At 44.8% G+C, this 14,718-nt stretch overlaps 1 protein-coding gene across 4 annotated transcripts in view; it reads right to left on the bottom strand.

The window, feature by feature from the left end:
- Window positions 1–2,966: 2,966 nt before the first annotated feature.
- The window catches only part of LRP3 (LDL receptor related protein 3), a 28,579-nt gene continuing 16,827 nt past the window's right edge, over window positions 2,967–14,718 (bottom strand). For all 4 annotated transcript variants that reach the window (XM_063334559.1, XM_063334558.1, XM_063334557.1 and 1 more), the window contains 4 exons: window positions 10,952–11,160; window positions 9,583–10,669; window positions 8,307–8,439; window positions 2,967–7,387 (listed from right to left, as the gene is read on the bottom strand). In XM_063334559.1, the coding sequence (XP_063190629.1) occupies window positions 6,575–7,387; window positions 8,307–8,439; window positions 9,583–10,669; window positions 10,952–11,160 (2,242 nt within the window). In that variant the 3' untranslated portion in view covers window positions 2,967–6,574. The remainder of the gene's footprint in view (window positions 7,388–8,306; window positions 8,440–9,582; window positions 10,670–10,951; window positions 11,161–14,718) is intronic.

Here is a 14,718-nt window from a genome sequence, read left to right as displayed (position 1 = left end):
ATAATAATAATAATAATGTGCTGTAACTCCTACCAAGGCTTTCCTTGGCTATTGTTTAAGGAAATCAAAAGCAAAATTAAAGGGCCAATTGCCTCATGGTTGTTAACTGGGTTTGGCTCACATTTTCCCTCATTATACTGCCATGCTTTAAAACAATCGACATTTGACCTTAAATCAGAAGACTGAATTTAGAACAGGACGGTTTAGTAGAGCTCATCTTCAAATTACGTATGAACCCCCAAAAGCTGTTCCACGCTGTCTTATTTCATTTTTAGGAACAGCTTCATCTGTGCTCCCAACATCACATATATTATTTTTTTAAAGGCTTTGCAAAAGTTAGCTCCTAATGTGTATATTTTCTAACCATAGAAATCGGTGTACAGAACTAGAAAGGTAAATTCAAATGCTAAGTGAAATTTAGCAGCATGCTCAACCCCGTCTAAGTGTGATTTTTCCCAAAGAGGAAGCAAAAGGCCCAAAGGAGACGTAATCACTAGTATTTTAAAGCCCACTGAACGAAAGACAAACCTTGAGGCAGCTGATGCTACAAGCATGTCAAGAACATCGTGATTCTTGATGCGGAAAAGCAAGTTGTTTCCAAAAGAAAGGAGTTTAAAACAAAGCTTTAAAAGCAATGCAATGCTATGTAAGACTATATATTATATGCAATTATATTTATGTAATATAAATATAATATAAAATATTAGAGGCTGTAACGCAGAAGAATATCTGTGCTGTTTATTCTTGTAGCACTGGCCATAATAGAGCATTCAGAGAATTTCAGAGAGAAAACAAGATAGTGCCAGTATTAGGGAGAGTATGGATGATCCGCACCCGCGTTACCACAGCGCTGGGAGGAGCAGCAGCAGCAGCCACCGTCACTGCGCTGACGGGCGAGATGGCCCCTCTCCCAGGGGAGGTGATGGTCAGGGGGAGGAGGAGCCGGGTGGGCACCGCTGGGAAGCACAGGGACGATGAGGCAGTTGATGCCGCTGGTCCAGCCACTCTCATCACCCCGATAAAGGCATCGCTTGTTTTCGGTTCACATTAGCACATCAACCGGAAGAGTTGGATCTATCAGGGTCAAGGTAAGAGACAGGTCTCAGGTCAGAGCTTTCACTCAGCTCAGGATGGCTCGATGAGTCACTGTGCACTTCATGTTACATTCCAGTTAGAAGCACCTTTACAAAAAAAATGCACCCAAAAATATGCAGACGAGATTTCCTCCTCCCTGCTCAATCGCTTCTGAAAGCGCAGCCCTGCCCGAGCCTTGCAGCATGGGCCGGGGGCTTCCCCAGAGCAGCACCATCCAGGGAGGGCTGTGGCGGGGACGGAGCCCCCCACGGCCCCGATGGCAACTGGCTGCTGCTGGGAACCTGCCGCTCCTCTCCGTGCCCAATAGATGAAGATAAATAAAATGACTCATCTTTGAGGGGAAAGCAAACAAACGAACAACCCCCAGCAAACACGCTGTCCCACGCTTCGTTCTCAGAGGCCTTTGCCAAGGTGTCTCTCATGTTTCACTCTCTCGGCTGTGAATTCTCAAAACCTTGAAAACAAAACACGTTTGCTTTCCAGTCACTTTTCTCCAAGTACGGAATGACAAGAAGTTAGCAATTATTCAGTTGCTGAGGAGTTTCTATGAGAGATGTTGAAGTACATCCTAAATGAAAATGTGGGGGAAAAAAAAAAAAAAAAAAAAAGCATAAACCTTGCTTGGAATTAAAGCTAACGCTTTAGCATTCGGACATGCGTGCCCTGTCTCCACCTCCCACCCCAGCTGCAAGACAGGCAAAGCCTCTTTGGCTTTTTGAACCTCCCCTCCTCGGTCATTGATACTCATCAGTACTCTAACTGCAAGGAGAAACTTCTGCACTGGAAAAAAGGAAAAGGGAAAATCCAACGAAAAGGATTAGAAAGTGACCAAGAGATGCTGAGAGGCCAGAAAGAAATTTGTCTTAAAGTCCTAAGGCGAGAGATAGTGCTAGAAGGGAGGGAGACAGAGAAGGCATCGTAGGACAGGGAACAAAGAACAAATAAAACATAAACTTCTCCCATCAGCCGTGGTCACAGGTTAATCCCTGTAGCCAAGATCACAAGAGCCGGACGGGCTATGGAACAGCTTGCTGGGGCAACAGGCTGGCAGAGGCAGGAGATGAAGTTTGTTGCCTGCCATGGGCTGATGGCCATTCGTACTGGATTTCAAATCCTAATGCATGCCCGGGAGATTAAAACTTGCCTTATTGCAAAGACCAAAAATCTTAAAACAAGAAATTCTCCTCCCTCTCAGAGAACGGTCTAGTTAAAAAAATACATAATTCCCTCAAGGTTATCCCTGTGTCCTCCCATCCTTCGCGGCTGCGAATAAATCCAGATGACCATAAAGTCTGTCCAATTCTTTTCAATACAGATAAAGATTTCCTACAGCCTCGGAAATAACTCGTCCCCCACCTTCTGCTGGAAACCAGCAGGACGGAGCCGGCAGTACCCGCCAAAGCACAGACCAGGAAGGGGAAGCATCAGCACGAGCAGCAATGCCCGCGGCAACAGAAACAACAGGCTGCACTTCAGAAATTATTTTGTGGGGTGGGGGTTTAACCACCTACACCATCATATACTTCAGGGCTTCTTTGTGCTATTTGGGATATATGCATACGTGCACCTTAAAGGCAGTCGTATACAAGAGTGAATTGCTAGTGCGAAGATTTCACATGTACTATCTACAAAAGTGATGCACCTCCACAGCTTCAGCTACCAGAAAAAGCAGGCAATAAAAAAAACCCCAAAACTACACAAACCAAAAAACAAACCAAACAAAAAAAAAAAAAACCCACCCTTCATATTCATGTCAAAATACTGAGATAGGGGTTGGCATATGCAGAGTCAAAGTCAAACGAAGGCTATGGAAATACAATTTCGGCACCATCAATTGTTGGTGTTCGAGTGACACTCAGAAACCCACAGTCTCTGGGCATGTCAAATTTTATTAAAAATTAATAGATCCAAAGCGAGAGCAAAGTTTGATGATGCCCAGCATCTTACTTGTTTAGTATCATTGTCCAGGAACCAGCAGACACCGGCAACCATGATGCCATACCTGAACCATATACCTGTGCATACATTATGGTAAAATGTCATATCTAAAGGAATATATACAACATGTAAATAAAAATAAAACAAACAAAAAAAAAAAAAGCAGAGAATAGAAAAATAAAACAAGTACGCTTAAGGGATTTACAGTCATACAGAAGCTGGAAGGTGCCAGAATTCCGAACAGAAATATTCCCCATGTGTTACTAGCAGTAAGAGAAAACATAGGGGGGTCACTTATCCCTTAATGCTGTCTATGCGCGTCCATTCTTCTTAAACCAGCATAGGTATTCTTCTCTACTCAGGGGCTTTTTTACAGAGGGGTTTTTGGCTGCTTGGACTGGGGAGTTTTGTATCTTTAAAAAAAAACCCAAACAAACAAACAACAATAAAAACGGTCTTAAATACTGTGTTTCCCTTCTGTCTACAAAAATCTTAGAAGAGTGCAGAAAAGCATTATTAAAATAACAGAAATTTTATCAAGATTATTAGCTGATTAACATTAGGCTGTTTAGTCACTGAAGTGTGGTATTTTCCACTGAGCAAAGAAACACAACAATGAGATCTTTGTGTCCATGTCTGGCACAGTCGCAGTTTCCCACTTTTTTTTTTTTTTTTTAATTTGAGGAAGCTGTGGGTACAGGGCAGCAGCTTACATGAAACAGAACGCAGGTGGCCTGGAGGAGGGCGGATTCGGTGCCTGATGCTGGCCAGGGCAGACACCGACGGGCCACGCGGTTCCCTCAGGGGCTGACATTCCAGGAACCTGCAACGCTCCGGTTTGTGCTCACAGTGCAGACACAGAGATTTCTCCTGCAAAATTAACAGGAAATTTGTGACTCTTCCCTCCAGGGAACGGGCCCGGGGGATCCGGGAGAGAACGCTGCCTGTCAGAATACGGGTTAGGTGCTTACAAAGAGCCCCGGGCTCGTGTCTCCCATCGATGCTCCAGGCTACGAACTCCAGTAGTGAGGGCTGTGAACGTTTTGATGCTTGAAATGTACAGAATTTTCATTAACCTGGATTTTTTTTTTTTTAAATTTTCAAAAATAAAACCTTCTCAATGAAATTTCCACCAAGTTACCAAATGGATCAGTACACAAAATATGTATGATATACATAAGAAATTATGTGAAGTTACAAATCTTAATATAAAATACAGTGTTAGCTGTTCAGGGTTGTTCCTAAAGTACAGCAGTATTCTGAAGTACATACTTCAACCTTAAGAGCTTTACAGCAGCGATAGTTTAAGGCATAGTATGACCAATGTTATTTTATTACAGAAATACATTTCTGTAACAGAACTAAATATACACTTATTTCTAAGGTCCTTCATATCTGCACAATACTAACCTTGAAATATAATCTTCCTCCAATTATAATTAACTACTTTACGTACACAATTCTATGTATTTAAAATTAACTTTAGACATATAAAAAAAAGACACTAAAACCTGTAGCCTTCGATGCGAACAACCCTGGCAGTGCAATGACTACAGAACGTGGCCTTGCAAAGGTGGAACGTGCCTAAAATGTTTACAAATGCCATGAAAGCAAGATCTCTTTCAAAACTACATTTCCTTTGATGAAATGAATTCTGATCACAGAAGCACTTGGAAAAAATGACTGAGCAGTATTTATTTTATCTAACTACGACGCTTACTTGTTACGCATTTTGCCACAAGCCCTTCCTGCTAGCAATGCCCTAAAGGAGTTTCAATCTTCTGCCTCTGGAATGCGCAGTATGAATCCAATTCGCAACTGGATTAAAAAAAAAAAAAAAAATCACTTAAATTTAATTCTTCCGTGTTATGTTTCAGTAAAGCCAAAGTCCTTTTCCTTGGTTTTTTTCAGGCACTCCCAAAGGGAGTCCTAGTAAAAGATCCAGGGCAAAATATAACCCATTTAAAGGAAAAACATCTTTGACACTTTGATGTAAATTGTGATGTTCACTGGGAAAGCCCGTGTGCCTTCACAGCCAGCAGGGTCCGGTGGACAGCAGAGCCCAGGCCCGCAGATGCCAAATTCACCTCGGTTTTACAGGTTCAGTTCATGACTTTGGACAACTTGAATTCCTACAGCAACAAACAAGTTTCAGGGCACTCGGGCATTTACAGAGCAGCAGCATCAACTGCCTTGTGAGTTTCTACATAAAGTGTTTTTGTTTGTCCCTGTGCCACAAGGGAACTGAAGCAGAGCTCGTTAGAGCACGGGGGAGCCCGGCCACTGCAACAGGGCCAAGCTATCACAGGATAATGTCACTCCTGGCCAAGCAACGTCACCCTTATTCCAGCCAAATAACTTGTTTGCTTTCAATTACACTCTAAAAACCAAAAAGGCACCAGTTTACATTTGAGTGTTGTGCAATCCATACACCATCAGCTTTGAAAATGGCACTGACCTATTTCAGTTCATAAAAAGAAGAAAGCAAACAAAATAGCATCCTCTAAAAATAAAGAAACCTGATTTATACATCTGCACCTAGGTAGCAGATTTACAAGCAAACTTGTGAAGCAGATTTTATTTCAGTATAAAACAGAAGTCTGACCCTGACAGTTACCAAGTGCTCAGTGCTTCCCGCTGCAGCGACGGGAGCTGTGAAGCCTCAGAATCCTTCAGGGCACACCCAAAGTGGTACAATCATGAAAGTCCCTGAAAAGAGAAGGGAGGAGGGGAAAACGAGGGTAGGGAGAAGGCAAAGAATTCTTCAACCTTCACAACATCACTATGAAGAGAATGCAACATACGACAACACAAAAAAGAAATACTGCTGCCACTGGGGCTCGATGCGCTCCACTCACACTGAACACCGCTCACCTCCCGTTACAAAGCTGTGGCAGGTAAGACACCTGGAATCATTCTGGGTATCCTATACAGAAACTTTGGTTTTAGTGGATGCTTCAAGGTACATATGGCCATCAAAACATTTCTGAAGGGAGCAAAGGAAGTGCGCAACTTCTATAAAGAGGAAGCTATGAAGGATTTTATTTCCTTCTAAATATTTGTAATTAAAAATATTACATTTTAATTAAACTACGATGTCTAAAAAGACAGCAATGTTATTTCTAGTTTAGCACTCATAGTTACAATGAGTGGCGCCTGCCCCAGGTTCCAACAGAGTTCTCTCTAGTTGCAGTAAGACCACTTGAAAAGCAAAGAAACGCTAATTCCCTGAACACAGCGTGAATAAATGCACAGAAGAAATACTAGAGGATGGAGATACCTCCAAACTGCAGTGACACACTCTTGCTCTCCTAGTCCCTGACATCGCATACTGGCCTACTTCTGCCCCACTGGAGTTTCAGGAATAGCAATGAAGACAAAAACTCGTCCCGGTTAGTCTTGTACTGTACTCCCTGTGGGATTAAAGCACGCTGGTTTTACGAGACAAAGTTGAGAGCACAGACATACCATCTATCTTCAAAGTGCACTGTCATATAAACAATGACTTACAAAATTTACAGAGCCAAACCAAAAATTTTTATTAGCAAACAAGTAAAGATTCATCATCACTGGTATTGATTTCAGAGAGGGGAGTAGAGGACTCCAACATTGGCACTTCCACAGAATGGCAACAAGCCGCATGAATACCCAAAGGCTCCTCCCGGTACGAGTTAGGGCAACATCGGTTTTGTCCATCCACTTGGATATGAACATTCACAGGGCTGTCTGAATAAGCAGACTCCCACTTTTTTAAGGGTAACCTGCATGGCTCTTCACTCAGCGGATGACTTCTACTTAAGCTACTGTCCTCTGGGACAGTCCTCCTGGATGCTGACCCTCCATGGATCGTTTCTGCAACACTTTCAGATAAAGGATCTCTGAAAGTCTTTCCTGAATCCGCTTTACTGGACTGCTTAAGCTCGCTGCCAGAGGTCTCAGCACCTAAAGGTTTATCAGCGTGTCCAGCCTCCGGCTCTGCGTGTGCTGCTGTGCAAGTATTCAGTAAGACGTTTGAAGGCGATGGCTCTGTGATTTCAGTCTCTGGCTGCAAGCTGTTGCACCCAGCTTCTTGTAGGCCCCTGGCTTGACCATGGGTATTTGCCTCTAAACTAGGTCCTTCGGGGGAAGGTGGAGGACTCCGAATAGTCCCATCGGCGCGGTTGATGATTCCATCACCCAGCGTAGTCTGTGAAGTGCGGGCGGGCGTCAGCAGCGGGATCTGTCCTCTCACCCGAGGTCTGTGGAAGAGTCTGTTCCAGAGCCTGCCCAAGCGCCGCCGAGATGAGCTCCGTCTTGACGAGTGTCGTCTCATCTGCCTCCTCATGGCTGTTCGGATGTTCTGCAGCACAGAAGCCTGTAACACAGATGTAACAAACTATGATTTTACACATACTCAAAACACTTCTCCTTAGCCCTGTTCTTTCCACTAATACCTCCACCTTACCAGAATTCTCAGACTTGATCCCTGTACTTCCTTGTTAAACGCGTATTTTCTAATGAATTATTTAAGAGCACCAAAGACAGCTCTGCCTGTACCAAAAGACTCTCTCTTAGAGTGTTTATGAGCTTAAGCTCTACTTCTCTGCCCAGGAAGACGCTCCACTCAGGCGATCAGATCACCACTACAGAACCAGACTGCAGACCACCCAGTCCTCTACCATCAGCAACAGCAGAGGATCCTCAAAAGCTGATGACAACAGCAGAGAAGAAAGGCCAAGGCAAACTACTTCTCCACTTGAGTAACAAACTACAAGAGCTTTATCACACTAGGAACTGTATCACAGTTGGATACTTCCGACAGGGCACAGGAGACTTTTGAGAACTCGGCAATGAAAGAGAAGAATGACTTAATGGCTTCCCAGTGTAACGTTATCTGTAAATGGAAAATAATCCCAGAACTTCCCAAAAATACTACTAGAGACCTTACTTTCTTATCACTTCAGGCACATTACAATTTCAGCTTGAAAAGCCTTTTTTCTGTTTACTTTCTGACCTTTCTCCCTGTCTCTGTTCGTTCTACCTTGATGTACAGCAAAACAGCATGTGCTTATCTCACCGCTGTTCCCTAGCAAACACAGTCAGCGTGTTCCACACTACCCACAGCACCAAGATGCGTAACTGTGGTTCTTCAGCTCCAAGTAAAGCATACACATTTTTATAGGACTTCCATATAACTAGCACAGCTGAATGAAAGAACACAGCTGCAGATTGACTCTATCTAATTTATAGCAGCTTGGCTGCTGGCAGGTTAATTGGCACTGGTGCCTCCATACTTGCGATGCGTTGTAGACAGGGAAGTCTTCAACAGGGGGGATAAGTCCTTGTGCAATCAGCTGCCCGTAGGAAGGAGGAGCTTCTCGCCGCACAAACTCTGCCTCCAGTCGCGTCATCTGGGTCTCAAACGCTCTGCAAACAGAACCAGAGGGAAGACATGGGAGAGAAGCAACAGTCAGTTTGTCCTGCCTCCCTCACACTAATGTATAAAAGCAGTGCAGAGGGCTTCACACGCAGCAAAAATGCGAACCTTCAACTAGGCTCCGTGAAAATCTCATCAGGATATTAAAATAAACAAAAGGAATGAGAGTAGAGGGTATAAGCACCAGTGAATCCAACCAGCAAACTCTTTGGCGCGGTCCCAGGTTGGACTCTGCGGCAAATGAAGTTTTTCAATCGGCCAGCTTACGCCAGCAACAGTGGTGACTTGTTCAGCAAGGGCCTATAAGGTTATTTTTGGAAAACACAACATTATGACCTGGAAACAATCCCACAACAGGGGCAGCTTGCAGCTGCAGAGAGCTTCGGCTGTCCTGCCAGAACCAAGGCACCATGGTTCCCAACAGCACGGTGGCTGTTCCCGGCTCCTTAGTCGTGCAGGTTTGCTCAGGAGGGACCGTGAAGCACAGCGTGCTGCGAACAGGACCAGTGTCAGCAGCGCGGCACAGAGCTAGTGCACCAGAAAGTGCTTTTTATCTCCCTCCGAAGGGCAGAGCCTCACAGCGCCCAGGCACAGGAACACACACGCTCTCCGCGCAACAGGGCACGCAGGACCAGGGAAGGGGCGCAGCGCAGGCAAACAACTCCTGCCAGAACGGCCCCGCCGCTGCGGGACATCGCTCTTAGAGCTGAGAACTGGAGGATTTGGGGAGGCTTGGGGGTTATTCAGTTCAGGTGCAGCAAAGATTTCACTGGTACAGTTCAGCACGCGGTTTGTGGTAGGGGCAAGGGGTTTGTTGCAGCAGCAGGAGCGAGGAGAGAAAATTGCTCAAAACAGGTTTGACTTAAGTCAGATACAGGTTCTGCCAGGCTGCACAATAAATGTATATTTCTCATAGATCACAGAAGAGCTGACATTCCCCTCGCTACTTCCAAAAATCTTAACTGCTCCTCTCTAAGCCTAATGCAACGGCTGCTATTTAATTGCTATCAATTCCTTGGATTGATTTCACAGTATTTTGCAAATTCTCTGGTTAACAATTGACTTATTTTCCTTTAAACAAAAAGGAAAAAACCACCACAGCTATTAAAGCACCATAAAAGCAAGACGCTTACCTGTACTCCCTGGTCCTCAGAGAATATAATTTAAATGCACAACCCAGTGCTATCACCAGCAGCAGGCCACACACAAGACTCCCGATCAGAGCAGCTGTGATGACCTTCCTGGGAACAATCACCAGGCAGTTATGCTCATCACTTCCATCCTGGCAGTCTTCTTGGCCGTCACAGCGCCAAGTCTCAAAGATGCACAGATTTGTACCACAATGGAAGTTTCCTGGCTGGCAAGTAAAGCAGTTTTTTTCATCCGAGCCATCCGGGCAGTTCTTTTGGTTATTACAGCGGTCAAGTATTGAGTAACAGAGCCCACTGTTTCCTTCACATGGGTATTCGTTCTTCTGGCAGGCAGGACAGTTCTCCTCATCTTTGCCATTTGGACAGTGCCACCAGCCATCACAATGCTGCTTATCTGTGAAACACTCTTCATCGCTTCCACAAGGGTGCTCCCAAGGAAGACAATAGCCTTTCACCTGATAGGTTGCATTGAACCCATGGCCAGTGCTCTTGGAGCGGGCATGATACGAGACAGTGAGCTGGCCCTTTGATGACTCCACGCTCACCGAATGCCTATTGTTGTGATATGAAAATGTTTGCATTAGTTTATCACCTCTCTCCCCGATGCCATCATACACCTTTACATAGTCATTGTAGCCTAACTGCAAATCAAGCTGCAACAGAACGTGTCGATTATCTTGTGTGTCCACGTACCACGTGCAACGAAGGTCTGATCTGCTGTGATCAGCACGGAATAAGTCTGGGGAAGCAAAAGATCCATAAAAATTACCCAGCCTTTTCCCACAGGAAAGATCGGGACAATTATCTTCATCCGAACCATCACTGCAGTCCTTAACTGAATTACATCTCAGCTCGTTCATCAAGCACTTGGTGGAGTGGGCTGCACTGCACTGGAACATTCCTGAGGGACAGATGCTGGAGGGAGGCTCTGTTGGAGGGACGGTGCAGTTTCTCTCATCCGAATTATCACCACACTCATCCATGGAATTACACTTCCAAGTACTGGGAATACACTTTCCATTTGCACAACGGAATTCATCTGACTGGCACGCAGCCTGACCTATCTTTCCTGTGAAAGAGGGCAGGGAGAGAGAAGAGTCAGTATCAAAACTTTTGGAACAATCCATTGTCACTTTTTAACATCTACCTCCCTGTATGTCATGAGTCAGTCGGTCAGGCTAGGACACTTCAAGAAATCTGTTAAAAGTCCAAGTGGAAATATCAGTGTTACCATGCTGACACCTTACAGCCATCAAGACTGGCCCAAGACTCCTGTCAACAAAAAATACTACCGTCTTCAGGTTTTGCCATAGAGAATATAAGTGAAGCCAACAAAACTGTAAGGTTTTACCTCTAATATAAGAAAGGCGAAATCCCTGAGCCTGTCCTGAGCTTGATGCATCTGAGTGAAAAAATATCCAAACATGGTCCCTTGCAGAGATGAAAGACGGAGGTATGGAAGATCCACATACTTTGTACTCCTCCCTCTTGGAAGAGGGGCCAATCATCAACCAGTCTACTGCACACTTCTGAGAGTCTTCCAAATCGAAGTTCTTAAAACTGTTAGTAACAAAAGAAAATACAAGTTACAAAGAGGACATGTATCTGGAACAAAGCCAAACACATTAAAAACAGACTGTTAACAGTTGACATTCTGCACCAAGCAGTGCTGACATAAAGAGATCACATTCAAAGGTAATGAAACACCTACAGTATCTTGAGTACATATAAACAGAGTGCTAAAATTCCTCCAATTTGGAAAAACACCCATCTCACAGGCATAAACAGCATGCCAAGTAGCTCCAAAAGCTGAAAGGATGATTCCTCTTTTACTCAAGAGTCCTCAAATAAAACTGCTTCCTAAAATACAGATATGAGCAAAAGCAAAATTCCAGAATAAATTATACCAAAGGTAGATTAATTTAGAATCATATCACAGAATGGTTTGAGTTAGAAAGGACCTTAAAGATCATCTAGTTCCAACCCCCCTGCCCTGGGCAGGGACATCTCCCACCAGCCCAGGTTGCTCCAAGCCCCGTCCAACCTGGCCTTGAACACCTCCAGGGATGGGGCAGCCACAGCTTCTCTGGGCAACCTGGGCCAGGGGCTCACCACCCTCACAGCAAACAATTTCTTCCTCATATCTAACCTAAATCTCCCCTCTTTCAGTTTAAAACCGTTCCCCCTCATCCCATGGCTCCCCTCCCTGATCCAGAGTCCCTCCCCAGCTTTCCTGGAGCCCCTTTAGGGACTGGAAGGGGCGCTAAGGTCTCCCCGGAGCCTTCTCTTCTCCAGGCTGAACCCCCCCCAACTCTCTCAGCCCGTCCTCACAGCAAAGGGGCTCCAGCCCTCCCAGCATCTCTGTGGCCTCCTCTGGCCCCACTACAACAGCTCCGTGTCCTTCTGATGTTGGTGGCCCCAGTGCTGGGGGCAGCACTGCAGGGGGGTCTCCCCAGAGCAGAGCAGAGGGGCAGAATCCCCCCCCTCGCCCTGCTGGCCACGCTGCTGGGGATGCAGCCCAGGCTGCGGGGGATTTCTGGGCTGCCAGCGCACATTGCTGGGTCGTGTTGAGCTTCTCATCAACCAACACCCCCAAGTCCTTCTCCTCAGGGCTGCTCTACAGCCGTTCTCCGCCCAACCTGTATTTGTGCTTGTGATTTCCCCGACCCAGGTGCAGGACCCTGCACTTGGCCTTGCTGAACTTCATGAGGCTGGCATGGACCCACCTCTCAGCTGCCTTTTCCTATCTTAAAAGCCATGAAACTATGGGATGAGAGACGAGACTACTGACTTGGAAAAGGAACACTAGGGAGCAGTGAAACGAACTCCACAGGGATAAATGCGAGAGACAAAAAACAACTCTCCAAGATATGGACAGGCAGGGAGACGGCAAGAAAAGAAGAGGACTGCAAGGGGTGGACAGAGAACCTAAAGTCTAACACTGGTATTTTTTAATTCAAAGACTAAAATACTCCCTTTCTGGGAACGCGAACAGAGAGCAAACAAGCCTGTAACCTTTTACAGTCAAACCTCCAGCCCCTCTGCTGACCCAAGCCCAGTAATCATTCAATAGTAGCTTACCTCGTGCAAAGAGGTGCCCCAGGTGTTTGCAGACCACTGAACACAACCAGATAACGCTCCCTAACCTGTAGCTCAGGAACCATACAGGGTATTTGTTCAGTCTGATAAAACAGATTACATTTGCATGCAGTAATCTGCAGTGACAGCAGCATTGCACAGAGAACCAACTCATTAGGAAAGAGCACATTGTTCGGGACACTTCAAAATGAATTCTGGTGCATAACTCAGTTATGCAAAATTAACTTGGTAGAAGTTTGTGTGTACTCCATGCAAATACCTAGACAGAAGTTTCAGAAAGGCTGAAAAGCTTCTACGAAATACTATACAGACCTCCTTCCACAAAGGACTTTTCACAAACATAAAAGACGAATTCTTTGAAAAAGATAAAGAAGATAATTTTCTGATACCACTTGTATTTACAAAAGGCTGTCAATGCCTGCCACATCTTGCCATTTGAAGGTGAAAGGGAAACAGCAGTAACTACATAAACTAGCCAATTCAGTTAAGCAGGAGACCCACCCTACACACATTTGTAGGATCTGCCAAACACATTGGCTTAATAACTCTCCAGAAAAAAAATTATCAGCAGAGAATGAGAAGTAAGAGAGCACTGGAAGTGTTAAATTAAAATGGAAATTAAGAGATGTCCAACAACATACGTGCTGGCAAGGAAATATAATTTCTGCACCCAGAAATATATCCTTCTTCTTTTATAACTCTTTTTCTCCCACCATGCTCTTTGTGTCTTTCCATCTGGGAAGAAACATTCCCACAGCAACTAATTCTTTGCTACAAGCGATCTTACCAAGCTTCTGAAACCAGCATATTTTGCAAGGAAGTTTTAGATGACTGTGCAGTCAGAATGAAATGATTTAAGTATTCAGCCATGCAAAGGTAAACTAAAGAGTATCTGCCCCAGGTGTTCTGCAAAAAAAATTTTAATGACCAAAAAAGCATATGAAAACGCACTACAGCATGAAAAGGAATCATAGAAAGCATCAGTGAAACTACGGGCACCCTCATCAAGTCTGCTGGAAGAGCTGTGAGACAGCGTTACTGAGCTACCACATTGGTTTTGCTCTCTGTAACTCATTTTGGCACCTGACATCGAAAAAGGTTTCTATCATCTACTCGGAGGGTTGTTCGTATGGTTTGCTTATCAAAAAGACTTTTTGGACAAGTATTAGAACTATCTGCCCAACAATTTTTAGGAGAAGGGAACAGTCACTGAATCAAGAAATGGAAACTCAGAACTGGGAAGGAGGGGAATGACTGGAAAACTTCTGCTTGTGTGATACAAACAAGATCATTTACTAAATCTTTTGATCTCTTACTTCTATAGTTATTTCCGATGTACCAGATCAGCCTTCAAGAGCTAAACAGACTGCTCTCCTACCCTGCCCAGGTCCCAGGGCTCCCTCTGGGTCCCACAGCCACCCACCTTCCCTGCTCTGCTGGAAAGAGCTACTTTAGTCTACATGGTAAATAACTCACCCAGAGCGTGTTACACAGCACAGACTGCGCACACCCAGGGGAGAATTTGCCTATAAAATAAGCTGTCTGCATCTTACATTAACAGGCATTTCTTTCTATTAAAAACAAAAAGGGGGAGGGGGGAAAGAAAAGGTTTAACACTTTTAAGATTCACACAAAGGAAGAGTACAGAGAAGTCAGGTACACGCACATGCCTTGTTTACAAACGCCTCTGCAGATGATAGCAATACCTCTGGAGAGCCTGCACTTGTGTGTAACTAACAACATCTTCTACTTGCACCTTGAGAATGTAGTATTGTACATTGCTAATAAAGGGCTTTTTTTGGTTTATTATAAAAGGTGTGGAAGCGGAAGAAACTTGAGCCCCCCCGTTCCAAAGCGGAAGCACAGGCGTACAGAGGTTAACCGATGTTTCCGAGAGTCAGCTGTGGATCTGAAACAGATTCAGAGCAGAATCCCACATTTCTCCACTCAGAAATCCAAGCTTTAGCCACAAAACCAACTGAGTACAAGGGCGACGAGCAGAACAGACTTGCGAGGAAG

This window comes from Chroicocephalus ridibundus, chromosome 4 (assembly GCF_963924245.1).
Source record: "Chroicocephalus ridibundus chromosome 4, bChrRid1.1, whole genome shotgun sequence".
NCBI classification, from domain to species: Eukaryota; Metazoa; Chordata; class Aves; order Charadriiformes; family Laridae; genus Chroicocephalus; species Chroicocephalus ridibundus.
The sequence above is the reverse complement of the archived record's forward strand: the minus strand, read 5'-3'. Positions and strand labels throughout refer to the sequence as shown.